Source organism: Astyanax mexicanus, chromosome 13 (assembly GCF_023375975.1).
Source record: "Astyanax mexicanus isolate ESR-SI-001 chromosome 13, AstMex3_surface, whole genome shotgun sequence".
Lineage (NCBI taxonomy): Eukaryota > Metazoa > Chordata > Actinopteri > Characiformes > Acestrorhamphidae > Astyanax > Astyanax mexicanus.
Genome location: NC_064420.1, coordinates 23,397,698 through 23,423,714, shown reverse-complemented (window position 1 = coordinate 23,423,714; position 26,017 = coordinate 23,397,698). Strand labels below are relative to the sequence as shown.

The following is a 26,017-nucleotide window of genomic DNA, read 5'->3' as shown; positions in this document are numbered from 1 at the left end:
ATGGAGTGAAAGTGATCGCCAGAGCCAGTGTGGAGGACTGCTGTCTCGCCGCAGGAGACGTGATCGGGGACGAGTTTCTTGTGTCTGCCTCGCGGATGAACAGTAGCATTGTCATGTTCATAAAAACTGTGGAGAAAGCGGCTGAACTGCTGCAGGGTCAGTTCACCCCCGTATATCCACTCAGCACCCCATCTAAGCGGGTCATCCTCTCCAACGCCCCCCCCCCCCCCCCCTTCATAAAGGATGATCTGCTGGCTAAAGAGCTCGGGAGGTTCGGGAAAGTGGTCTCGGGCGTGAAAAAGATTCATCTCGGGTGTCGTTCTCACCGAATGAAACACCTGGTGTCGTTCCGCAGGATAGTACATATGGTACTAAAAGATGGAGCTGAGGAACTGAACTTGGTGATGAAACTGAAAGTGGATGGGTTCGACTACGCTATCTTTGTTTCATCGGACACTGAAGTGCTGCCCCGAGAGAAGGCCCGAGGCCACTGCGAGCGGCGGAGCGGGGGAACCGGGAGCCGGCGCGATCTGACCGCTGCAAGCAGCTCCCCTGCGGCTGTGGTGGGTGCGGCGGTGACCGGGGCACCTGCTCCGGGAAAGGATTTAGCCACGGAGGACACTGAGGCATTGGAGGTTGAGCCTGTAGAGGCTCGGCCAACTGCGGAGGAGTCGGGCCGGGAGGATGCCGGTGCTGAGGGGGTGACGGACCGGGAGGATCCCGTTGCTGTGGAGGACATGGACAGTTCGGCGCTGGCTGAGGTAGCTGGCACGGAGGAGCAGAATGACCGGTTTCAGGTACCCCCGGGGATGATGGACATGAGACTGAGGTACAGTGCGATAACCCTGGGGTGGTGGGGTGTGTTGTGGAGCTGGAGCACGGGTCTGATATGCTTGCTGACCCCGTCTTTAAAGCGCCAGTAAAAAGAAAAATCAAAACTCAGAGTAAGGTCAGTAAACAGGTAAAAAAAAGATGAACCGGTCGCTGACTCTGATGTGATTGATAATGATGATGCTCAGTCTGATTCAGGTTGGTCAGTAAGTTCTCAGGAGGATTTTCCCCTCCAGTGTACTCAGCTGATGATATTAAATCATTTCTAAAGCGTACTAAAGGCCAGTGGAATGTCGTGGTCACTGATCACTTTGCCGATAAACGACAGTTTATTCATGACGTACAGTATTTCAAGAGGGAAAAATGTTTTACTGTAAAAGAATTGTATAGACTGAGAAAAATGCTGACCGACCTGAAAAAAGAGCTGAACAATGAGGATTTTAATGCCGTGGGTTAATTTATTTTTTATTGTTTTAGCTTTGTTTACTTACTGGTCTTCTTTTAACTATCATTTTATGAATGGCTTTAAGATTGCCATGCTAAATGTAAACGGAGTGAGAGACTGAGAAAAGAGCTAAGCTATTTGAATTAATTAAGCAAAAAAGACTTGACGTAAGTTTTCTCCAAGAAATGCACAATGACGCCAGTAATACGGCAGACTGGATAAAAGAGTGGGGCGGCGTTGCTGTGCTGAGTTCTAAAAGTTCTCTTAGTGCTGCAGTCACTATCTTATTCTCAAAGTCGTTCGCTCCCTGCTCCTATGATGTGGAAGAAGTAGTGAGTGAGAGGCTTTTAAAAGTGAGGGCATGTTTTGAGAATGATGTTTTTAATCTCATTTGTGTTTATGCACCGACTGTGGGGGTGGAGAGGATGGGTTTTTTAGATGTTTCAAGTCAGGTGCTTCAGCAATGTGACTCGAATGAGTTTTTAATTGTACTGCAAGTGATATGGACAGGAATCATGCAGAACCGCATGTTGCTTCTCGCAAGCACTGGTGCGAGATTATAGAGACTCATGAACTGTGTGTTATCTGGAGATTCCATCACAAAGGACTTAAGCAGTATATATGGACCCACGTTAAAGATAACATGCTCTCACTGGCTAGACTGGATCATTTTTATGGTTTTAAGCACCAGTTGAATGTTTTTACTCCGTGTTGTATAAATCCTGTTGGTTTTACTGATCATTTTATGGTTCAGTGCACCGTTAAGAACAGCAGTGTGAAACCCAGGAGTGCTTATTGGCATTTTAACGCCACGCTTTTAGATGACACTCATTTTAGAGAATCCTTTTTATACTTTTGGAATTTTTTTAGGATGCAAAAATCTGATTTTAGCTCTTTACAGCAGTGGTGGGACTTTGCTAAGATTCAGATAAAGGTATTTTGCCAACAGTACACTCTAAATGTCACTCGAGACATCGCTAGATCTTATTATTAGAGCTCTCAAAAAGAAAAAAGCCATTTTAACTGACCTGCTGGGGGCTACAGTACAGGGGGTGCTGGTCCGCTCACGCTTTAAAAGTGTGGCTGAAATGGACGCCCCGTCTAAGTTTTTCTTTGGTTTAGAGCAGAACGGTTTAGGACAGAAAAGGTTAATGCATGCTGTGCGAACAGAATCAGGGGATCTTCTCTCAGAGCCTGCTGATATTCGTGAGCAAACAGTCAGCTTTTTTTCAAAGCTGTTTAAAAGTGAGCAAGCAGATGCACCGGAGGTGGTGGAGAGGTTTCTTTGCCACCTGCCTCAAGTGACACAGCAGTCTGCAGGACAGCTGGACAGGGAGCTGTCCCTGGAGGAACTGCATGCAGCTCTCATGGGAATGGAGAATGGCAGAGCTCCAGGCATCGATGGTCTACCAATGGAGTTTTATAAGGCTTTCTGGCCAGTTCTGGGTCAGGATGTGTTGGATGTGCTGAAGAGCAGCTTGACGGAGGGGAGGCTTCCGTTGAGCTGCCGAAGAGCCGTCCTCACTCTGCTGCCTAAGACTGGCGACCTCACCATGTTGAAGAACTGGCGTCCTGTGTCCTTACTGTGCATTGACTGCAAACTGCTCTCAAAAGCATTAGCTGCTCGACTGAGGGAGGTGATGGGGCAGGTCATTCATATTGACCAGACGTACAGTGTACCTGGCAGGTCGATAATTTTATTCAGAGATTCCTCACTGGTTTCAGTAACACAGTTTGGATAAAAGTTGTGAGTAAATTTTGCAAACTGTTTGTCGTTTAGGACTGGATAAAACATTGTTTTTATTGGATTTTAAGAAATTGGATCTTTCTGATTTACCAGCGTTTTATAGAGGCCTTTTTAAAATTTGGAGTCTTTCTACGGTGTATAGACAGAGCAGTATGTCCCTTTTTTGGTTATAAGAAGAACCATTAATCTGTGGTGCTCGCTTGGATATTTTTGGCCAACGCTTTCATACCTTGGCCAGGGCGCTGGAGTCATGAGACTCGGTCAGCTTGTTGGTCTTATTGGGTCTGATTTTACAGGTGCTGAACGCCTGGCGGAGCTACTGGGGATGTGGTCACTGCGGGTGATGCTCCAACTCCTGCAGAGCTGGAGATCAGCGCTTTCAGCTGAAGAGCTGACTCTCCTGAAAGATCATGCTGCGGGAGTTGTTGAGCCTGAGCCGGGTGATCCGTTCCCTAAGTGTTCCATCATCCCAAACCTGCAAGACAGTACAGGCGTGCTGTTGGAGGGGGTGGGGGAGGCTGACATGGACTTGGGGACTGTCAGTGGTAAGATGTTGTACAGAGGCTGTGTGAGAGTGCTGAACAGGAACACTGTTTTAGACTCCAGCCTCTTTTTGTGCTTTTACAGACTGTTCTTATTAATTTTAATGTGAATTTTACACCCCGGAGTTTTATACTTGGTTTTAAATATGCCAGGAGCCAAAGGTACAAGTGCCAACTGATCAATTTTATCCTTGGAAAAGCAAAGATGGCTATTTATATGAGCAGGAAGAACAAAATTGAGCAAAATATAGACTGTGATGCTGTGCCAATCTTCCTGAGGATGGTTAAGGCTAGAATAAAAATTGACTTTAACTATTATAAAGGCATGAACGACCTGGATGCTTTTATGTTAATATGGTGCTTTGGGGAGGCAGTTTGCCTGGTTGAGGAGGGTGAACTTTTTTTTGCCCCAGAATTAGAGTAAGCTGTTCTTTTTATTTCATGTTTTAATTTATTTTATTGTAAAAAATCTGTTTCAGTCCACTTTTAGGATTGTCTAACTTGTCATATTGACTTGGTTTGACTTGGTTCTAATAAAGAACGTTAAAAGTAAAAAAAAGTCTCTCTCTCTCTCTCTCTCTCTCTCTCTCTCTGCATGCTGGGAGTGGGCGGAGTGAATGTGGGTGAGGGTGGCTGAGTGTTGGAGGTGAGCGTGTGCTTTTCTTTGTTTATTTATTTATTTTGTTTGTTTTTCTTTATTTTCCCCCTGTTTATCAGGATTTAACTTATCTCTAAAGTTTCACTGGTTTCACTGTTCACTACATATAACGGGATATTGGCGGCGGGTGAGAGATGGCGTCTCGCCGCGTGGTGGGGACGCCGGCTCTCTCCCGTTCGCATGGTTTCAGGTGTGTTCCACCTGTTGAAGCTGTAGTGGAGGATGTACTGATCGCGGTGGGTGAAAAAATAGGCTGCGAACAGATTCACTCCGCGTCGCGCATGAACAAAGCCGTGGTGGTGTTTCTGACCGATAAACAACTGGTTAACGGGCTGGTTGAGAGCGGGATTTGGGTGAAGGAGAGCTATGTGTCGGTATCTCCTCTGTCCACTCCCGCCACGAAGGTTACTATTTCAAATGTTCCTCCGTACCTGCCCAATGAACCCATAGTAAAGGAGCTGAGTCGCTTTGGCAAGTTTGCGGGCGAGATCAGCCACATACCGCTGGGCTGCAAGAAGTCAGGACTGAAACACGTCCTGTCTTTCAGGCGCCAGGTGCTTATGTTCCTTAATAGCGCGGATAAGACGCTCGTGGCCTCTTTCCGCGTTTCTGATGGTGCAGGCTCATACCTGGTTTACGCCAGCACGGACAGTCTGCGGTGTTTTCAGTGTGGGACTGTCGGGCATAAACGTTTCGAGTGCCCGGTTAATGAGCAGAGGCGGGATTCTACTGCAGCCGGACCCGGTAGCGCCCCTGAACGGGACGCTGCGGACGCCGCTCCAGAGGATCCAGGGGAGGGTTCATCCACAGCTCTAGTTTCGGAGGTCGGTCGTGGAGTTAAGGTAAGTGAGCGTTTGGGAAGAGGTGTTTCAGATAGTGGGGTTGATCAGCAGCAGGTTAGCCAGGGTATTAATGAGGCTGATTGTGGTGAGGCGGGTGCTCCCGTGAGTACTGAGGTGAGTGCTCAGGCTAGTAGTGAGGTTGGTGCTCAGGTGAATGGTGAGGTGTGTGTTCAGGTGAGTGGTGAGGTGTGCGCTCAGGTGAGTGGTGAGGTGGGTGCTCAGGTGAGCGGCGAGGTGGGTGCTCAGGAGAGTGGTGCGCTGGGTGCTCAGGAGAGTGGTGCGCTGGGTGCTCAGGAGAGTGGTGAGCAGGGTGCTCAAGAGAGTGGTGAGCAGGGTGCTCAGGAGAGTGGTGAGCAGGGTGCTCAGGAGAGTGGTGAGCAGGGTGCTCAGGAGAGTGGTGAGCTGGGTGCTCAGGAGAGTGGTGAGCTGGGTGCTCGGAGTGAGTCTCTGTCTGGTTCGGTTGTGTCCCTGGAGGAGGACATGGAGGAGGACAGTATGTCTGAGGTCACTGATTTTGGAGCTAGTCAGTCCAGTTATGAGCAGCTGTACTCTGTGGAACAGATAAACTCTTTCCTGGATGAGACTAAAGGAAAAACTGTGGAGGTGAGTGATTATTTTCCTGATCTGGACAAGTTTGTGTGTTCAGTGTTGATGGTGCAGAAGAGTGTGGGTCTGGACATTCTCCCGAGAAGGAATCGTTACCGGCTAAAGAAACATGTTACTGCTATAAGAAAAGCAAAAAAACAAAACGTTCTGACTGGTTCACGGCTTGTTCCAGCTCGTCATAATGTTTAAGCACAGATCACGTGGGGAAAAGTCTTCTCCTGTTCTCTTTCTCTGTTTCTGGTTTTACTTTCTCTCTCTATTTTTTACTTCTATTTGTATGGGAGTTTTTAGAGTAGGCTCTTTAAATGTGAACGGTTTTAGAGACCGGGGTAAACAGGCTGTGTTTTCTGAATTTTTTAATCTTAAGAAACTTAATGTGTGCTTTCTACAAGAAACACATAGTGATGAGAACTCTGTGTCTGATTGGGGGTTATGGTGGAAAGGGGATTTTTATCTTAGTCATGGTTCAAATGTTAGTGCTGGGGTAGGTTTTTTTTTCTCCCAGTCCTCTATAGTGTCTGTTCTTTCTGTTGATGAAGTTGTGGCTGGGCGTTTGCTTATGCTGAAAGCGATGGTTTATGATCATGTTTTTGTTTTTATTAATGTGTATGCACCAAATAGGGGACCAGATAGAAGTGAGCTGTTTGATAGACTGTGTCAGTTGTTACAGTCACTCTCCTCGGAAGACACTGTTGTGTTGGGTGGGGATTGGAACTGTACTTTGGATTTTGTACATGACAGGAACGGTGAGGAGCCTCATCCTCAGTCTGCTCGTACTCTGGCAAACATCATATCAACTTTTGATTTAATAGATATATGGAGGGAGAAACATCCCACGACCAGACAGTATTCTTGGATTAAAGTTACGGATCAGAGAGTAGCTGCGGCACGCTTAGACAGATTATATGTTTCAAATAGTGTAAGGAACATGGTAGGCCGGTCTATGATTCAGCCCACTTCTTTTTCTGATCACCACTTATGTACTGTGGAGTTTTCTTTTGTTTTTCAGTCCCCTACAAGCTGTATGTGGTATTTTAACAGGACACTTTTGCAAAATAAATTTTTTTGTGAAAATTTTAAACATTTTTGGGCAGAGTGGGTTGGAAAAAAGTATATGTTTGACAGTCTTATGCAATGGTGGGAAGTGGGAAAGGCCCAGATACGGGTCTTTTGCCAGGAGTTTACTGCTTTCTCTACCTTCAATCTTAGACGTGCAGTTGGTGTGCTGGAGCAGGACATTACCAGAATCCACAATGTAATGATACAACAAAATGTGGTGGATTTACGGGCAGAACTTACTGTGAAGCTGCAGGAACTGAGTGACATTTTACATAAAAAGGCGAAGGGAGCTTTGGTTCAGTCCAGGTTTGTGCCTGTGCAGGATATGGATGCCCCTACTGCATTCTTTTTTAATCTTGAAAAGTCTACTTCCCAGCACAAGACACTGGTCTCTGTTCGTAAGGAGGATGGGACAGTTACGACAGACTTGGTAGAGGTGAAGAGGCTGGCTGTGGGTTTTTATGCTGAGTTGTTTACGGCCCGCCCTCCGGATCAGCAGTGCATTGAGACTCTTCATGAGGATCTACCTCACCTGGATGGACAGCAGCAACAGGAACTGGACACTGCTTTATCTTTTGAGGAGGTTACTAAGGCTGTTTACCAGCTCTCTTCTGGGCGAGCTCCTGGTGTTGATGGTTTACCAATTGACTTTTATAAGACTTTTTGGGGAATTATTGGGAAGGACTTGTTTGAAGTTTTGCTGGCTAGTTTTGAAGCTGGTGTACTTCCAATGAGCTGTCAGAGGGCTGTTTTATCTCTTTTACCAAAGAAGGGGGATCTCTGTTTTTTAAAAAATTGGAGGCCTGTATCACTTCTATGTTCTGATTATAAGATTTTATCACGCTGTATAGCAAACAGGTTAAAAGGGGTCCTGCAAAGGGTAATACATGAAGATCAGACTTACTGTGTACCGAAAAGATCTATTTATGATAATTTGTTTTTACTTCGTGATATGGTTGACTATGCAAAAGTGTGTAAATCGGAGTTTGGTTTTTTATCCCTTGACCAGGAGAAAGCTTTTGATCGTGTAGATCATGATTATCTTTTTTCTACCATGAGAGCTTTCGGTTTTGGAGATGTTTTTTTTGCTTGGGTTAAGCTGTTATATTCGGGTGCTGTGTGTTTACTCAAGGTAAGGGGTGGTCTGAGTGTTCCTGTTCCTGTTGGCAGGGGGATAAGGCAAGGTTGCCCCCTGTCTGGACAATTGTATTCACTTGTAGTAGAACCTCTTCTCTGTCTGCTTAGGAAGAGACTGTCTGGTTTACAGATTGAGAAGTGTTTAATTAAGGTTTCTGCCTATGCCGATGACATTACTGCAGTAATACGACATGAGCAAGATGTGGTGTCCCTAGAAACAGCATTGCAGGTTTATGGTTCAGCCTCTTCTGCAAAGCTAAATTGGGATAAAACAGAAGCACTTTGGTGTGGTTCTGTTAGTAGAGAGTACTCTTTACCAGCACTTCCAGGTGGTATTAAGTGGAGTCGGACCGGGCTGAAGTTTTTAGGGGTGTGGTTGGGAAATGATGATGCTAAGGCCAGGAACTGGGAAGGTGTAGTTGAAAAGGTTCGTGCCAGGTTGTCTAAATGGTCTTGGTTGCTTCCCCAGTTATCATATAGGGGTCGAGTTCTTGTCGCCAACAACCTCATTGCTTCTGCTTTATGGCATAAATTCACTGTGCTTAATCCGCCAAGGTATCTGATTGATGCTGTTCAGAAGGCACTGGTGAACTTCTTCTGGAGTGGACAACACTGGCTGAGAGCTGCAGTCCTGTACCTCCCTGTGCAGGAGGGTGGACAGGGGTTAATTGATATTCGATCCAGAGTTGCTGCACTGCGGCTGCAGGCTGTACAAAAGCTGCTGTATCATTATCCCCACAGCTGGATGGATGTTGCTTGTGCTCTCCTGAGGGCGGCGGGTAGATTGGGGTTGGACAGACACCTGTTCTCTATTCGTTTGGGAACAGTGGATTTGGGTGGCCTGACTCCTTTCTATTTAGCGGCTGTGGAGGCATGGCAGCTTTTCTCTTTTTCCAGGGAGAGTGATGCTGCTCCATCTGGATGGATTTTTGAGGAGCCGCTGTTTCTTAACTCGTTTTTTTCATCGCTCAACCAGGTTTCAGGGGCTGTGAGGATTGGGCTGCTGGAACAAGGGATCTCTAAGGTCTGCCACTTACGGAGGAGTGTGGACTGGGTATCAGAGGAACAGTTGGCAGAGATGGTCGGTCCTAGGTCAGTACGCCTGGCTTCACAGGTACTGAACAAGCTGAAGTCTGACCTGTCTGCCCCTTTACAGACCTACTTGGATGTCACTCCTGTTGACCAGTGCCAGAATGAAGAGTGTGTGTTCCCTGAGCTGGTGATGGACCTGGGCTGGGAGGGCTGGCAGGAGGGTCGGGGGATGCTTTTGTCGCTGGGCACCCTGCCTCTAGGCCTTTTTAGCACGCTGAAGAAGGGGGCATTGTATGTTGGCTGTGTTAAAGCACTGAACTTTCATAGTCTGAGAGATCTGCGAGAGACTAAGTGGACAGAGGTTGTTGAGACTGACTCTTCCCCTAAAGGTAGCTGGCGGTCCCTGTACAAAAGACCCACTGAGAAGAGGGTGGGTGACCTCCAGTGGAGGATTGTGCATGGTATTATAGCTACAAACAGACATGCGGCACGGATTGGTCCCTCACTTGGTGATGGTTGTCCTTTTTGTGGGACTTCAGAGACAGTTTTCCATGTGTTTCTCCAGTGTGTGCGGCTGGGTCCCCTTCTGGTTTTAATCAAGGATTGGGGGTTGAAATTTTTGGGCTCTTTTAATGAGAGTCTTTTTATTTTTGGCCCTAAGTACTCTGTGGCAAAAAAAGACAGAATGGTGATTTTGAATTTTTTATATGGTGTTGCCAAACTGGCCATATGGTGTACTAGAAAGAACAAAATTAAAGGGCGTGGGGGTACTGACCCGGTCTTGATGGTTAGGGGGCTGATTATGAAGAGGCTTCGTATTGAGTTTGCCTATCACAGTCTCATTGATAATGTGGACTTGTTCTTTGCTGTGTGGGGGGCTGGGGGTTTGCTTTGTGAACCTGAGGAGTTTGGAGGGTTTGTGCTAAATGTGTGAGCTGATTTCTCTGTGAACTGATTGACCCTGATTTGGTTTTCTTTTTTGTATTTTGTTTTTCTCTATTTTGTTCTGGTTTATTTTTAATTATTTTTAATTATTTTCTGTTTTCAGTTTTAAACATTGTTTTTTATATGGACAGTGTTTAATTAAAGGTGTGTTGAAGTCTCTCTCTCTCTCTCTCTCTCTCTCTCTCTCTCTCTCTCTCTCTCTCTCTCTCTCTGGGGGATTGTGGGTAGAGGGTGCTGTGGGAGCGGGACTGGGGGAAAGTTTGGGTCGTTTCTTTTCCGTTTCTTTTCCTTTTTTTTTCTTTTTTTCCGTTCCATCCATGGGTATTTTTTAGTGTATAGTGAAAGTGAAAGTAGTTTTTGTTTTTTTAGCGTTTTTTCTTCTTTCTTACGGATATTGTTTCTTTTCTGAGTAGACCGACTAGGCCCGGTGGCGGGGCGCGGGGATGGCGTCTGCCCCGTTTGGGGACGCCCAGCACCTGACGCTCCGCCACGGCGTGAGGTGTGAGGTGGGGCCCGAGGTGTCTGTGGAGAGCGTGCTGCTCGCTGTAGGTGAGCAGGTGAGCTGTGAGAATATAGCGTCTGCATCGCGGATGTACCGGGCGGTGGTGGTGTTTGTGAAGGACAGAGCGCTGGTTCACGGGCTGGTTGAACGGGGAATCACGGTAAGTGATCAGTTTTATACTGTTACTCCGCTCTTCACTGCGCATCACAGAGTTATTATCTCTAACGTGCCGCCGGTCATCCCCGACGAGCTGATCCAGCGGGAACTCGCGCGCTTTGGAAAAATTGTAAGTAGTATTTCACCTATCCCGTTAAACTGCAAAAGTCCGGGGTCCTACTCTGGATGTTTCGTTCAGAGTTATTCATGAGGGGAAGTCTTTCATGCTTTTTGCGAGCACTGGAAACATGGGATGTTTCGAGTGTGGAGACATTGGTCACAAGAGACTGGCGTGTCCACACAGCGCTGGGGCAGCGGGGCCGAGAGGGGGGAGCAGGGGGGGGAGTCAGGGTGCAGCGGGGACGGTCCCAGACCGGAGCGCTGCTGGCAGGGAGGCGGGGTCCTGTAGCAGCGAGGAGGCGGGGTCCTGTAGCAGCGAGGAGGCGGGGCCTAGTGGCGGCGGAGAGGCGGGGCCTAGTGGCAGCGGTTTAGGTAGTGCACAGACAGGTGCACCTGACGGAGAAATGAACAGGGATGAGTCTGGTATCAGTGAGGTGGTAGGTGGAGGAGTTGGGCAGGAGGAAGGGGAAGCTGGTACAGTCGATACAGGTAAGGGTGAGATTGTGGGAAAGAGAGCTAGGCAGGAGGAGGTGGAGGAGGGGGAGAGCGATGTAGAGGTTGGTACAGGTGAGGGGGAGACTGTAGGTAAGAAAGCTAGACTGGAGGAGGGTGATGGTGGTGTACTGGGTGTAGATGAAGTTGAGAATGTTATAGATGGAGAAGGTGAGGTTGCTGGTGCTGGATTGGTTGAGGCGGGGTTTGGTGGTGAGGTGAGTTTAGGTAATCCAGGTGAGGACAGTGGTGCACTGTGTGGTGTGGCTGAATTGCTGTCTATGAGTGATGGGGCGGAGATGGTGGAGCAGGGTGATTCTCAGGTCATGGCTAGCTCTGGGGGGACTGAGGGTAGTTTGGTGTCAGGTGAGGAGCTGGCAGATATGTCAGGTGACCTCAGTGTTGATATGTTTTCAGATGTTTCTGATGTAGCTTTTCAAGCTGATGATGATCTGTACTCGGTGCAAGACATTAATACATTTCTGGATGTGACTTTTGGAAAGCATGTGGAGGTCCGTGATTATTTCCCAGATTTAGACAAATTCTTGGCATCTGTAGCACACATCCAAGTGGCGGTGAGCTATGATGTACTGAGTAAGAAAAAGAGATATAGGTTGAAAAAATTTGTGACAAGTATACGAAAGGGTAAGGCTTCTGTGAAAAGTTAGTGTGGATGGATCGGTCACAAAGGGTGTTTCTTTCTTTTTTTTGTGTATCTTTTCTCTTGTTTTTTCTGCTCTCTCTCTCTCTGTTTTTCCGCATGAATAGGCTTAGGGTGGGATCTTTAAACATTAATGGGGGCAGAGATGCAAATAAGAGAGCTCTTGTTGCTGAAATAATTGGGCATAAGTGTTTGGATGTAGTGTTTTTACAGGAAACACATAGTGATAAGGATGATGAGACAGAGTGGAGAATGTGGTGGCAGGGTAGCTTGTATAATAGTTTTGGTTCAAATCTTAGTGCTGGCCTTGCCATATGTTTTGTAAAAAGTCTAAACTTGTCTAATGTTCATTGTATTGAGGTAGAACCTGGGAGGATTTTAATGGTAAAGGCGGATATAGAAGATTTTACTTTTATTTTTGTAAATGTGTATGCGTCTACTAATGGAAGTGACAGAGTAAAACTGTTTCACAGGCTAAAGAGAGCTCTTCAACAGCATGGTACTAACTCAATTGTAGTTATGGGGGGTGATTGGAATTGCACTGTTGATTTCACCTTGGACAGAACTGGAGAGGAGCCTTATCCACAGTCTGCTTTAGTGTTGAAGGGGTTAATCAGGGAGTGTGGGCTGGTGGATGTGTGGAGAAACAGGAATGAGGGAGTAAAGCAGTACACCTGGGTAAAGATTACTGAGGAGCGGATAAGTGCAGCTAGGCTGGATAGGTTCTACTGCTTAGATATGAATAATAATATGGTTTTTAATGTTCACATTACCCCTTCTGGCTTCTCTGATCACCATCTGATCATGATGGATTTAATGTTATCCAGGACTAGGAAATACAGTTGTTACTGGCGTTTTAATTTGAAGTTACTCCAGGATGAGTTTTTTCTTAAAAACTTTGTGGTTTTCTGGGAAGGGTGGAGGTCGTATAAAGGGGATTTTAATAGTTTAGTTTCATGGTGGGAGGTGGGCAAAACACAAATTAAGATTTTCTCTCAGCAGTATTCTGCGCATTCAGCAGCCACTTATAATAGCACAGTTCAGGGGCTTGAGAGGGAGATTGAGGTACTGGAGGCTGATATCACTGGATGTGGTGATATGAGTAGAAGGAATGTTTGGGTGAGAAAGAAGAAAACTTTGAGCTCATTGCTCCAAGAGAAAGCCAAGGGGGCGCTGATTAGAGCTCGAATGTCCAGCATTAAGGACATGGATGCTCCTACTAGCTTCTTTTTCAATCTGGAGCGTAATGTTAGGCATCAGAACCAGATGCTGTATCTTCGTGATTCTGACGGGTCTCTCATCACTGCACCTGCTGCCATGAGAAGAATGGCTGCAAATTTCTACACGGATCTTTACAGCACTGACCCATGTGACCTAACCTGCAGGAAGGACTTCTTGCAGGATTTACCAAAGCTGGAGGCTGCTCGTTCTGAAAAGTTGGACTCTGAAATTGAACTGCAGGAGCTCACAGCAGCTGTCCAACAGCTCTCGAATGGGCGAGCACCAGGCATAGACGGCCTTCCAGCTGAGTTTTATAAAACCTTCTGGTCTTTAATTGGGACTGACTTGTATGCTGTTTTTAAGTCATCTTTGGACACTGGGATTTTACCAGTCAGCTGTACTAGGGCAGTACTGTCTCTGCTGCCTAAAAAAGGTGATTTGGGACTCTTGAAGAACTGGAGACCTGTAGCACTGCTTTGTACAGACTATAAAATCTTGTCTAAATCACTGGCTAACAGACTGAAGGAACACATAGGTTCAATAGTCCATCATGACCAGACATATTGTGTGCCTGGTCGCACAATTATGGATAATTTGTTTCTTGTTCGGGATGTTCTTGATCTGTGTACTACTACCTCTTGTGATCTTGGTTTATTGTCCATAGATCAAGAAAAAGCCTTTGATAGGGTAGACCACTCCTACCTGTTTGATACACTTGAGGCATTTGGTGTAGGGGATGTTTTTATGGCCTGGATGAAACTCTTGTACACTGATGCCACAGTGCTGCTTAAGGTTGGAGGAGGACTCAGTCGTCCTATTACAATGTCACGAGGGATTCGTCAAGGCTGCCCAATTTCTGGTCTTTTGTATAGCTTGGCTGCTGAGCCTTTGTTGTGTAGACTCAGAGCTAAGCTTAAAGGACTGTCGGTGCAGGGGCTGCAACAGAACGTTGTGCTCTCGGCCTATGCGGATGATATTTCTGTTGTTATTAGAGGGGAAGAGGATGTGCAACATCTCACACAAAGCTTATCTCTATATGGAAGAGCTTCCTCAGCCAGGGTTAACTGGGCTAAGTGTGAGAGTTTCATTACAGGGCAGTGGCAGGACAGAGGTTTCCCAGTGTTGCCAGCAGGTTTGCAGTGGGGGACCACCGGGCTAAAGTATTTAGGAGTATACTTGGGTCCTCTAGAATTTCAAAACAAAAACTGGGAGGGGCTAGTGGAAAAAGTGTGTGCCAGGTTATCTAAATGGACCTGGGTCCTGCCGCGGCTGTCCTATAGGGGGAGGGTTTTGGTGGCCAACAACCTGATTGCTTCCATGTTGTGGCACCGGTTTATTGTGTTGGAACCACCTGCCTCCCTAGTCCAGGAGATCCAGAAGAGACTTGTGGACTTTTTTTGGTCTGGACAACACTGGACACGTGCCCCGGTTCTCTATCTGCCATTACATGAAGGGGGTCAGGGTTTGATTGACTTGAACTGTCGCATACGGACGTTTCGGTTACAGAGTGTGCAGAGATTACTGTACCAGGAAGGAATGGCGTGGGCTGCTACAGCCTGTGTACTTCTACAGCGTGTGGAGAACTTGGGCTATGGCAAGCATCTTTTTGTCTTGCAACTCAAGGACATGGACTTTTCTGCGACCACTCCTTTCTACCAGTCTGTCCTGAAGGCGTGGTCTTCTGTGCTGGTGATTGAAAGAGCAACGGAACCCTGTACCTGTGTGGAAGATGAGCCATTGTTTTATAACCCCCTGATCCAAACCCGGAGTCTTGTATCAAGGAGTATTCGGCGCTGTTTGGTACGAGCAAACATAACCACTCTTGGGGGCCTAAGGGTCACGGGAACTTGGAAGACTGTGAGTGTTCTGAAGGCTGAGATGAGATTTCAGTCTGATCGTCTGGTGCAGAGGTTTCTCGAGGAAGTGATGTCAGCGATGCCTGCTCAGTTTAGAGAGGCCCTGGAGCGTGGCGATGGGGTGGATCTCCTGCCTTTCCCCTCTCTGTCTGTAGGGATGGCTGCGGGGGACACCCTGGATGAGAGGGGATGGCTACTGTCATATGCGGTTCCTGAGATGACGACTCTGGCAGATGCCTCTAGGAAAGCCTTATATGGAGCAAGCGTAAAGATGGCCTTTGGAAATGCTCTCTTTGGTCTACCGGAGTCCAAGTGGTCTGGGTTGTTGGCACCAGGCTCTTCTCCACGAGGGTGCTGGAGGTCCCTGTACAAGCCTCCCATAGAGAAGCGAACGGCAGACCTTCAGTGGAGGATTGTGCATGGGGCCGTGGCCACGAACAGATATGTGGCACATATTGATCCGAGTGTAGGTAGGGGGTGCCCGTTTTGTGGCAGAGACGAAACGCTGGGTCACCTCTTCCTGCAGTGTGAAAGATTGGCAGGTCTGTTTGCACTAGTAGAAGAATGGTGTAGGGGGCTCGGGGTGGGTTGGACTGAAAGCCTCTATATTTTTGGTCCTAAATATGTGGCTGCTCGGAGAGGCACGCTCTGTCTCGTGAATTTTTTGGTGGGTCAGGCCAAGCTTGCTGTCTGGCTCACAAGAAAAAACAAAATTGGTGGTAGAGGGACATTAGATCCTGTCCTGTTGGTTAAAGCGCTGGTACGGACCAGGATCCGTGTCGAGTTTGTTTTTTTTAAATTGACTCACAGACTGATGGAGTTTTCTGAGGTTTGGGGAAAGGGGGAGGTGTTGTGTTTTATTTCTGAGGATGAGTTTCTAATGTTAAACGTATAGTTTTTCTCATGTTCTGTGTTTTTTTCTTTTTTGTGGTTTGAAAAAGAGCTGTTTAATGTTTAATTTATTTTAATAAATGCATTTTTAAAGGTCTCTCTCTCTCTCTCTCTCTCTCTCTCTCTCTCTCTATTTCTCTCTCTCTCTCTCTCTCTCTCTCTGTTGCATGCTGGGAGTGGGGGTGAGAATGCCGGGTGAGCGGGTGTGAGGAGCTGAGAGCGGATGTTTCTTTACTTCTACATTGTTCTTCTGGATTAATTTTCGGGGCTTTATTGTATCACAACCGTACCTTGCTACAATATCATAAGTAGCGCCGTTCTTTTTTCTTTACTATAATTGTTTACTAACTTTTTTCGGTTTTCTTTTGGGCCTCGTGGCGGAGCGTGGGGATGGCGGCTCACCTGAATGGGGGAGGCCGCTCTCTCTCGCTTCGCCACGAGGTGCGCTGCGAGGTGAGATCCGAGGTTTCAGTGGAGCAGGTCCTGTTGGCAGTAGGAGAGCGCGTGCGATGCGAGAACATTGTATCTGCGTCCCGGATGAATAAGGCCGTGGTTGTTTTCTTGACAGAGAGGGATCTCGCATACCAGCTGATTGAGCACGGAATACGGGTAAGTGGAGAACTTTATTCCGTTACTCCGCTGGGTGCAACTACAACAAGAGTTACCATCTCTAACACCCCCCCGTTTATTCCCGACGCGGATATAGAGCGGGAACTCTCCCGCTTTGGGAGGATAGTGAGTGATGTGAGAATGCTTCCACTGAACTGTAAGAACCCCGCGCTCAAGCACGTCCTCTCGTTCAGGCGCGCAGTTCTAATGTTCTTGAACGAGCCGACGTTAGATGTTTCCTTCAGAGTTTTATATGAAGGAAAATCCTACATGCTGTACGCTAGTACTGGAAGTCAGAGGTGCTTTGATTGCGGGGATATTGGCCACAAGCAGTCTGTCTGTCCGCACAGAGGGAGGGATAGTCAGATAGCTGGGCCGAGTGGAGCTGGGACAGGGGGTCAGGCTGAGGGGAGCTACAGTGTACAGTCAGCGCTGCTCACAGGTGAGCCTGTAGATAACGGTGCAGCTGTAAACACTGAGCAGGAGCGTGGTGGTGCAGGTGAGAGTGAGCAGGAGCGTGTTGGTGCAGGTGAGAGTGAGCAGGAGCGTGGTGTTGCAGCTGTAAATATTGTGCGAGAGTGTGGTGGTGAGTGTGAGCAGGGTGGTGGTGGTGTAGGTCAGAGTAAGCAGGTGGATGGTGAGCGAGAGAGTAGTGACGGGGACGGATCTGTTCAGTTTCCTGGGGGTAGTGGTGTTGATCAGGTTGCCAGTGCTCAGGTTGGTGGTGCTGCTGTAGGGATCAGCGGGGTGCAGGGGAGGGACAGTAGTGATCAGGGGGAGGGGCTAAGTGCTGAGCAGGTAAGGCTGAGTGATGCAGGTCAGGTGTCGGACCCGCAGCCTGGTGCAGCAGTAATGGTACAGGCACAGGCGGAGAGTGCTGGGAGTAGTGGTTTGGCTCACAGTGGGGCTGGGATAAACACGGAGGTAGCAGAAAGTTCTATGGAGCTGGATGAGGAAATGGAGCTGCGTGGGTCACAGGATGATGATAGTTTCTCAGATATATCTGACATTGGTGTCTCTCAGTTTGGGGGAGACAGTCCGTTGTATACTCTGAAGGAAATTAATGATTTCCTGGATACTACGTTTGGTAAATCGGTTAATGTTGTAGATTTTTTTCCAGATGTTGAAAAATTTATAGCATCTGTAGTGCACTTGCGTTCAGTAGCCAGTTTTGTGGAATTAGACAGAAAAAAGAGATTTCGTCTAAAGAATCATCTGACTAAACTAAGACAAAAGGAGCGTCTCAAAAAAGAAAAACAATGATCACAGTGCACAGGGTGTTTATTTCTTTTTCTGTTGCTGTCCTTGTCTGCTTATTCCTTCTAATTTCTCTTTCCATGGAGAGGCTTAGGATAGGCTCTTTAAACATTAATGGTGGCAGGGACAAGATGAAAAGGGCTATGATTTCTGAATGCATTACACAAAAGAATATAGACATCCTTTTTTTGCAAGAAACGCATAGTGATCATGATAATGAGGCAGAGTGGAAGATGTGGTGGAAAGGAGATTTTTATTTTAGTCACGGGTCAAATATTTCGGCAGGGGTGGGAGTGCTTTTTAATAGTAGATTGTTTTTAGATAATCCAAAGGTCACAGAATTAGAGCAGGGTAGAATCTTAATTATTCAGGTAGAAATTAGACTAACAGAGTTCCTTTTTGTTAATGTTTATGCTCCAAATAGTGGTGGTGAGAGAGTGCGTTTGCTCTCCAGGTTAAAAGATGCTTTGCGGCAGGTCACTGGCAGTCCAGTAGTGGTAATGGGAGGAGACTGGAACTGCACTCTGGACTTTACAATAGATAGGACAGGGGAGGAGCCACACCCACAGTCTGCTGTGATGTTGGGAGAGGTGCTAAATCAGTGTGCTCTGGTAGATGTCTGGAGAGAAAAAAATCAGAAAGTGACACAGTATACGTGGTTTAAGGCATCGGATAACTGTATCAGTGCAGCGAGGCTGGACAGGTTCTATATTTCAATGGCTCACAGAAATAGGTTTATTGATACAGGCATGTTTCCCTCAGGTTTCTCAGATCATTATCTGATTGTTTTGGATTTTATGATGTCAGATACACAGAAAGAAAGTTCTTATTGGCGTTTTAATGTTAGACTACTTCAGGATGAAGGTTTTATTAAACATTTTAAAACAATTTGGGAGGAATGGAGGCTGCGGAAAGAAGAGTTTGAGAGTTTGGTATCCTGGTGGGAGGTGGGAAAAACTCAGATTAGGATTTTTTGTCAGCAGTATACTGCCCACACAAGTGGTATTGTAAATGACACTTTATGTGCTTTAGAGACAGAAATCAGTCTGCTGGAGAGTGAGATAGTTGGTGCCAATACTGCTGATATGAGAAGGAGGTTGGATGGCAGAAAGAAGGTTTTGAGTTCTTTTTTACATAAACAAGCAAAGAAGGCACTGGCTAGACATCGGTTTTCTAGTGTTAATGAAATGGATTCTCCAAGTGCCTTCTTTTTTAATTTAACAAAAAAGGTTCAACGTCAGAACAAAATGCTGTATCTCCAGTCTCCAGATGGACGTGTGACTTCTCTTCCGACTGAAATGAGGAAAATTGCTACAGACTTTTTTATGGATTTGTATGGAGCTGCTGACTGTAATTCTTCATGCAGAGAGGAACTCTTGCGTGATCTGCCCAAGATCACTGGGGAGCAGGCTGATCTTCTGGAGGCAGATCTACAGCTGCAGGAACTGGCCACTGCTGTACAGGAATTAACTTCTGGACGTGCTCCTGGGATTGACGGCATTCCTGCTGAATTTTTTAAATCTTTTTGGGATTTTTTTGGAGAAGACCTGCTTGAGGTTTTTAGAGCTGTTTTTATTGAAGGCAGGTTACCGGTGTCTTCTTCACGGGCTGTACTCTCACTGCTGCCTAAGAAAGGGGATCTGGGACTTCTAAAGAACTGGAGGCCAGTGTCGCTTTTATGCACGGACTACAAGATTTTAGCAAAATGTCTTGCAAATAGACTGAAACTTTGCTTGCACACTATAATACACCCAAATCAGTCATACTGCATACCCAGTCGCACTATAATGGACAATCTGTTTTTAGTCAGAGATGTCATTGACTTGAGTAATATGGATGTATGTGAGATAGGTCTTTTAACCATTGATCAGGAGAAAGCTTTTGATAGAGTTGACCACTTGTATTTGTTTAAAACTCTTGAAGCTTTTGGTGTGCAAAATGTTTTTTTATCATGGTTGAATGTGCTGTACTCTGAGGCCTCTTTCATTTTAAAGGTTGGGGGTGGTCTTAGTGAACCCTTAATGATGAGAAGAGGGATTAGACAAGGGTGTCCACTTAGTGGCCAGTTATATAGTTTGGCCATTGAACCTTTGTTGAGTAGACTAAGAGCAGATATGCAGGGATTTAATTTTAGAGGTTTGGAGGAACGAGTGGTTTTATCTGCATATGCAGATGATGTTACTGTCTTCCTGAAGCATCAGGCTGATGTTCAAGCTCTTCTTAGAGCTTTAGATATTTATGCAAGTGCCTCCTCAGCGAAAGTAAACTGGGATAAATGTGAGACTTTTTTAGCAGGGCAGTGGCAGAGGGCTGCACCCCCTATATTACCAGGTAATCTGCATTGGGGCAGAGAAGGCCTGAAGTATCTAGGAGTTTTTATGGGGACGTCACATTTTCTGCAGAAGAACTGGGATGGTATTGTGGAAAAGGTGTGTGCTAAGTTGTCTAAGTGGACCTGGGTCCTGCCACAGCTGTCCTATAGGGGGAGGGTACTGGTGGCCAATAACCTTATAGCTTCTATGCTGTGGCACCGAGTGACAGTTCTAGAACCTCCTGATGCCCTCATTAAGGACATACAGAGGAGGATTGTGAATTTCTTCTGGTCATCCAGCACTGGATCCCGGCTGCTGTACTCTACCTGCCGCTGCAGGAGGGGGGGCAGGGCCTGATCGATCTGTCGAGCCGAATTAAAACTTTTCGCTTACAGACTGTGCAAAGACTTTTATATGGAAATGGACTGGCTTGGGCTGGCACTGCCTGTGCTTTATTGCAGCGCGTGGAGAGCATGGCTTATGATAAGCATCTTTTTATTCTACGTGTAAACGAAATGAATTTGTTAGCAACATCTCCTTTTTATCAGTCTGTTTTAAGAGCGTGGTTAACAATGCTGAACATTGACAGAGTGGATGAACCTTTTACTACCATTAAGGACGAGCCATTGTTTTATAACCCTCTCATAAAATCACGGATTTTAGACTCCAGATATTTACGACAGCGCCTCCAACAAGCAGGGATTACCACTGTTGATGGACTGAGATCTGGTGGAATCTGGAAAACTGCAGATGACCCGTGTGCAGAGACTGGTGTCCAGTCAAACCGTCTGATGGAGAGGCTTCTGGGTGAGGTGATCGCTGCTCTCCCCTCACGCTTCAGGGAGGAGTTGGGTCGAAACGCTGTTGAAGATGTGTCACCTCCTCTATCGGTATCCATCTCTGCAGCGGCAGTGGATTTTCAGGAGGTGGAAGGATCTATTCTGACCTTTCAGAGACCACAGCTGTCGTCTTTGGTGGCAGCCTCAAAGAAGGCTCTGTACGAGACGTGTGTCAAGGTACAACATCAACGGTCCCTGACTGGGTTGAAGGAGACTAGATGGTCGGGGGTTTTGGACCCGGGTTCTTCCCCACGAGGCTGCTGGAGGTCCCTGTGCAAACCCCCTATAGAGAAGCGAACGGCTGATCTACAGTGGTGGATAGTACATGGGGCCGTGGCCACAAACAGACACGTAGCACACATCGACCCCACTGTTAGCAGTTTGTGTATGTTCTGTGGCAGAGAAGAAACACTTGAGCATCTTTTTTTACGATGCACAAGGTTGGCTGCTATGTTCATATTGCTCAGAGATTGGTTTGGCGCATATGGTGTAGATTTTAATGAGCCAATGTATTTGTTTGGGCCGAGATATAAAGTTTCACAGAGAAGAATACTTGTTTTATTGAATTTTATACTGGGTCAGGCCATGCTGGCTGTGTGGCTGTCTAGGAAGAACAAATTGAAGGGGTGTGGGTGTGGAGACATGCTTAAAACTCTGATAAAGATTAGATTAAAAATTGATTTTGTTTTTTTTAAGATGACTCATAGAATTGAGGAATTTTGTCATGTGTGGGCCCGAGGGGATATATTATGCTCTGTTTATGACGATGATTTAGTCTTTACTTTTTAAAAAAAAAGGAAAGAAGGGAAAAAAAGAGAGAAAAAATAGATATAATATATATGTATGTTTTTTTTTTTTTTTTTTTTTTGTGCGTAATGTAGGTTTATAACAGTAAAATAAAGGGTGTCAAAAGTCTCTCTCTCTCTCTCTCTCTCTCTCTTACTCTCTCTCTCTCTCTCTCTCTCTCTTACTCTCTTACTCTCTCTCTCTCATACATTTTCTCTTTTACACACCTGAATTATTTTCTCTCACAAAAATAATATTGTTCATTTATTTAATAAAAAGTCAGGCACATTTGCATTTTAATTAAAAGGACGTCTAGTGCTGCTGAATTTCAGATTTTCATGGGTAAGAGGTATTGTGTGTTGGGCATGTATTTTTGTGTGTTTGTGTCATGTGTCCTTTAGATGTCTGTCTGCTTGTGTTCCTTTTTTAAGTATACACTTTATTTTAATTTTTAATTATTATTTTTAATTATTTTTATATGTTGTGTTGTGGTCTGACCTAGACCTAGTCATAACAGGACCTTGTTTTAGTTTGGCTGTGGGAACATTGTGGCTTTGAGGCAGAGCTAAACTGATACACACTGACTGGCAGTAACTGAGAGTTTATAGCAAAATAAAACAGTAAATAGAGATTTTAGAGATGGAGGAACTCTTAACAGCAAGGGCGTAGGAGCGGGCTTGATATTGGGGGGGGACACGTTTGCCAATATGAACCCAAGCCCACCCAATAGTTTCCTAGAACAACATTTGTGGAAATTACTTTTAATTAAAAGTAAATTATTATTATAAGGTGATTTTACAACCTAAACATGTTACTCCACATTACAGTTACTGTTGTTAGAAAAATTATGCAAGCAATGTCTGAGTTATCACCTAATATTTAAAATAATATAACAGATTATTATTATTATTATTATTATTATTATTATTATTATTATTATTATTATTATTATTATGTATTGGCATGTCAATTCTGTTGTATATTTACATTTTCTCCTGCACTTTTATTTTTTTCTACTGAGAGCTCTTCTTAAGATGGTGTCCTTTTATGTAAAAGAATGTAACTTTACGTTTCATAGAGACTTTTATAAACGTCAGGATATGTGGTCTTACTGTGAAATACAAATGAACAGAAGTCACGTTACAGCAGTGTTTCTCAACCCAGTTCTTATATATTCTACTGCATATTAAAACTGTTCTGCATATTCTACAGCTTCCTCTGGTGGATATACATGATTAATTTAGGCTCCATAGGGGGCTAAAGGATTTTAACAGGTAAACTCAGTAAATGACTGTTTATTAGCTGATCAGGTGGAAAACACTAGTTTAGGGCAGTGATCGGGGTTAAGTAACTGCTTTAAACTACCAACTTAAAGTACTGTACGAAATTCTGGCGATCATCTACATCCAGCTTCTAGATAACTAGTTAGTTAAATCAATTTTCGTTCATTATAGCTCACAGTAAGTCCTGTAATCCTAAATGAATAAACAGTTTGAAAATTAAAGTGATTAGCTGATCAGGTACAGGGAAACATTACATATATATTTTATTTTTTTCCTTTAACCCTGACTCCCAATCTAGCTAATTCCAAAGATAAGCTAACTCACTAACAGCTGCAGTTTATTAATCACAGTGAGTTTGATGTGTGTGCTGATTCAGAGACGTGGGTTTTTAACCAGCTATCAGAAACATATCATCACAGTTGAAGTGGTTAGCCTATCGTTACCTTTCTTTTAGAAAAATCTCCGTATATTCATCTCTGTTTTAAAATCAGCTGAAGCTGCTGCTTCCCGATCCCGCTGCTAAATCTCACAGCGAGGGGGCGGGGCTTCCCCAACAGCAAACTGCCTCTGCTCCGCGCGCCGCAAAACCAGCAAGCTGATTGGCTGTTTCTACTGAGAGGCGTGACTTAATACCTGAACCGGCTCCGTGATTGGTCCGGTCTGTCTCCTCATTAATAGTACAGCTGACCTGAGCGAACTGATATCATTTTTGGGGGGGACAAATCCACCTGTTTCTAATATTGGGTGGGACATGTCCCACCCATCCCCCCCGGTTCCTACGCCTATGCTTAACAGTAAGTGCTGTGATTATACATGACTCTTATTGTGATAGCAGGGGTGGTTGTGTTGTCCCTTCAAAAGTATGGGGGACAAAAATAAGTGTAAATAAATGCACATATAAATGAATAAATAAATAAATATAATACATAAATAAAAAAGTACACTTAAAATTATATCAGGAATTCCATATGTCCATGCATGAAGCTTTATTTCGGGTTGTTTCTGGTTTTCTGCATTTATTTATTTATAAAGACAAATTGCAATTGCACGTTTTCACAATATTTCCCTCCACCTATATCTGAGTCATCATTTTCTTCAATGAACATTTTCAAAAGTCAGGACAGAAACAGCCCTTCCAGTGCACACCTGGAGCGGTGTCTTCGCACCCCAACTTCAGGTCTCTTGTTTCAACCCTCCGCTGTCACTTCTCTCATTGATTGGTGAGTAAAATAATGCAGCTGCAGTTCATTTACCTAATTAAAGACATCCGATAAAATAGCAAACAAATAGCTATTGTACTATCTGTCTAATTAGAAAATATTATGTGACTAATGCACTTATGTTGTTGGCTGAATGTGGCCCTTAAGAAAATGCGGATAATATATATATATATATATATATATTAAAACAAACTTACATATAAAAAATCATTTATTACTCTCCCTGGGGGAGTTAGACTGTTCCAGGAACTTTTTACAGATACACACAAGTACACACAAATAGAATAATAACAAAAAACAAAGGAAAAAAATTACTCATACCAGAATATGATATTATGCAATAAAGAAGAGAGAGACTGTGAGAAAAGGCTAGATACACATGTGCAGTGTGTCCATAAAAATTGTTCCCATTAAAGGCATACTATATTAATGATTAAAATAATAAGAAGAAGAATAAAAATGTAAATGTCAGATGGGATTAGTCCCATAGTGCAATAGACCTGAAAGTATGACCCAAAAGCAAAAACTAAATTAACCTGTAAGGGGACAAATACTTTTTCACAGCACTGTACCTGGATAGAAATGGAAATCTGTTCTGTGTGTTGTGTGTGTGTTGTGTGTGTGTGTGTGACTGATAAAATAATAATCTTACCTCAGTATCTGTAGTTTACAGTTGTTATGCTTCAGTCCTTCACAGAGTCTCTCCACTCCTAAATCTCGTAGCCAATTCTTACTCAGGTTCAGCTCTATCAGTGAATTCTCTGATGTCAGAACTGAGGCCAGACCTGCACAGCTTCCCTCATTGAGACCACATTCTTCCAGTCTGGAAAAGAGAAAAAACACTTCAGATACTGATATGTATCAAACTGATACACATGACTGGCAGTAACTGAGAGTTTATAGCAAAATAAAACAGTAATGCATGTGTGCATAGTAAAATTTACATTATTATGATTGTACAGCAGCTTTACAGCTAAAAATAAACAATTTAGATAATATAACTGCAAAATATATTAACTATATTAAATAGTCAATGACAGAACAGTGAGGAATGTACAGAGTACATCTGTTTGAGGGTAAAGAGAATGTAGATTGTTTAGTTTGTGTTTTTATGTTTCTGCACATTTGTATAAACTCATTTATTATAGTATTTTCTAAAATGAGTTATATGACTGTATTATTGACTGGGTAAAATAATTGTTTTCTACTTGAACTGTAAAAGAGAAAGATAAAATAATGTTGTTATGATAGTACAACACAATATATAATGGTGTTCTTGAATGAATACCTTTCTCACCCAGAAAAAAACACTGATGTAAAATGGAAATGGTTTGGCAGTGATCCAGTTTTTTGTGGCTGAAGGGGGTAACTTGCCACATTTCATTGAGTCTAAAACTGGATACAAATCTGCAAAACGTTTCATTTTGCATAAATGTTTCCTTTCTTCTGAAACACATTGTGCTGTCTTTACGTTTCATTTTACTCACAGGTGATTTAAACGCTTTCTGCAGGCCCCCTAGTGGCCAAATCGACAATTCAAACATTTTTAATTGTTGTGAAGAAATAAGTTTTTTTTTTTGCTGTAACACCGTTCTGTATTGCATTGAGTATGTATATCCTGAACATCCCCATCAAAATTTAATCAGTCTTATGAAATAAAAAAATATATATATATACAGTTTCTCATTTAGAAATCAGAGTTTTTTTTAATAGCACGCTTTGTTTTTTAGGAATTAGGCAAAGATTGTGAAGACTTTTCACGTTTTACTGAAAATACAAGAGAAGAATCTGCAATTTCAAACAAAATATGTATGAATTCTAAAACACCCATCTATTTTTATTGACATCCACATTGTTCAATTGTACTCACTTTCTGCTTTCATGTGAGTCATTCTGTGTTAAGATAGATCATTCTGAGACAGAGTTAAAACACTGCTGATATGCAGACTTATGTTTTTTTGTGCACAA

The 26,017-nt window shown here is 44.4% G+C and overlaps 1 protein-coding gene across 2 annotated transcripts in view; it reads right to left on the bottom strand.

The window, feature by feature from the left end:
• LOC103038098 (ribonuclease inhibitor-like) overlaps positions 1-26,017 on the bottom strand; it is a 316,182-nt gene that overhangs the window by 81,482 nt on the left and 208,683 nt on the right. For both annotated transcript variants that reach the window (XM_049463187.1, XM_049463188.1), the window contains exon 12: positions 24,702-24,872. In XM_049463187.1, coding sequence (XP_049319144.1) covers positions 24,702-24,872 — 171 coding nt within the window. The remainder of the gene's footprint in view (positions 1-24,701; positions 24,873-26,017) is intronic.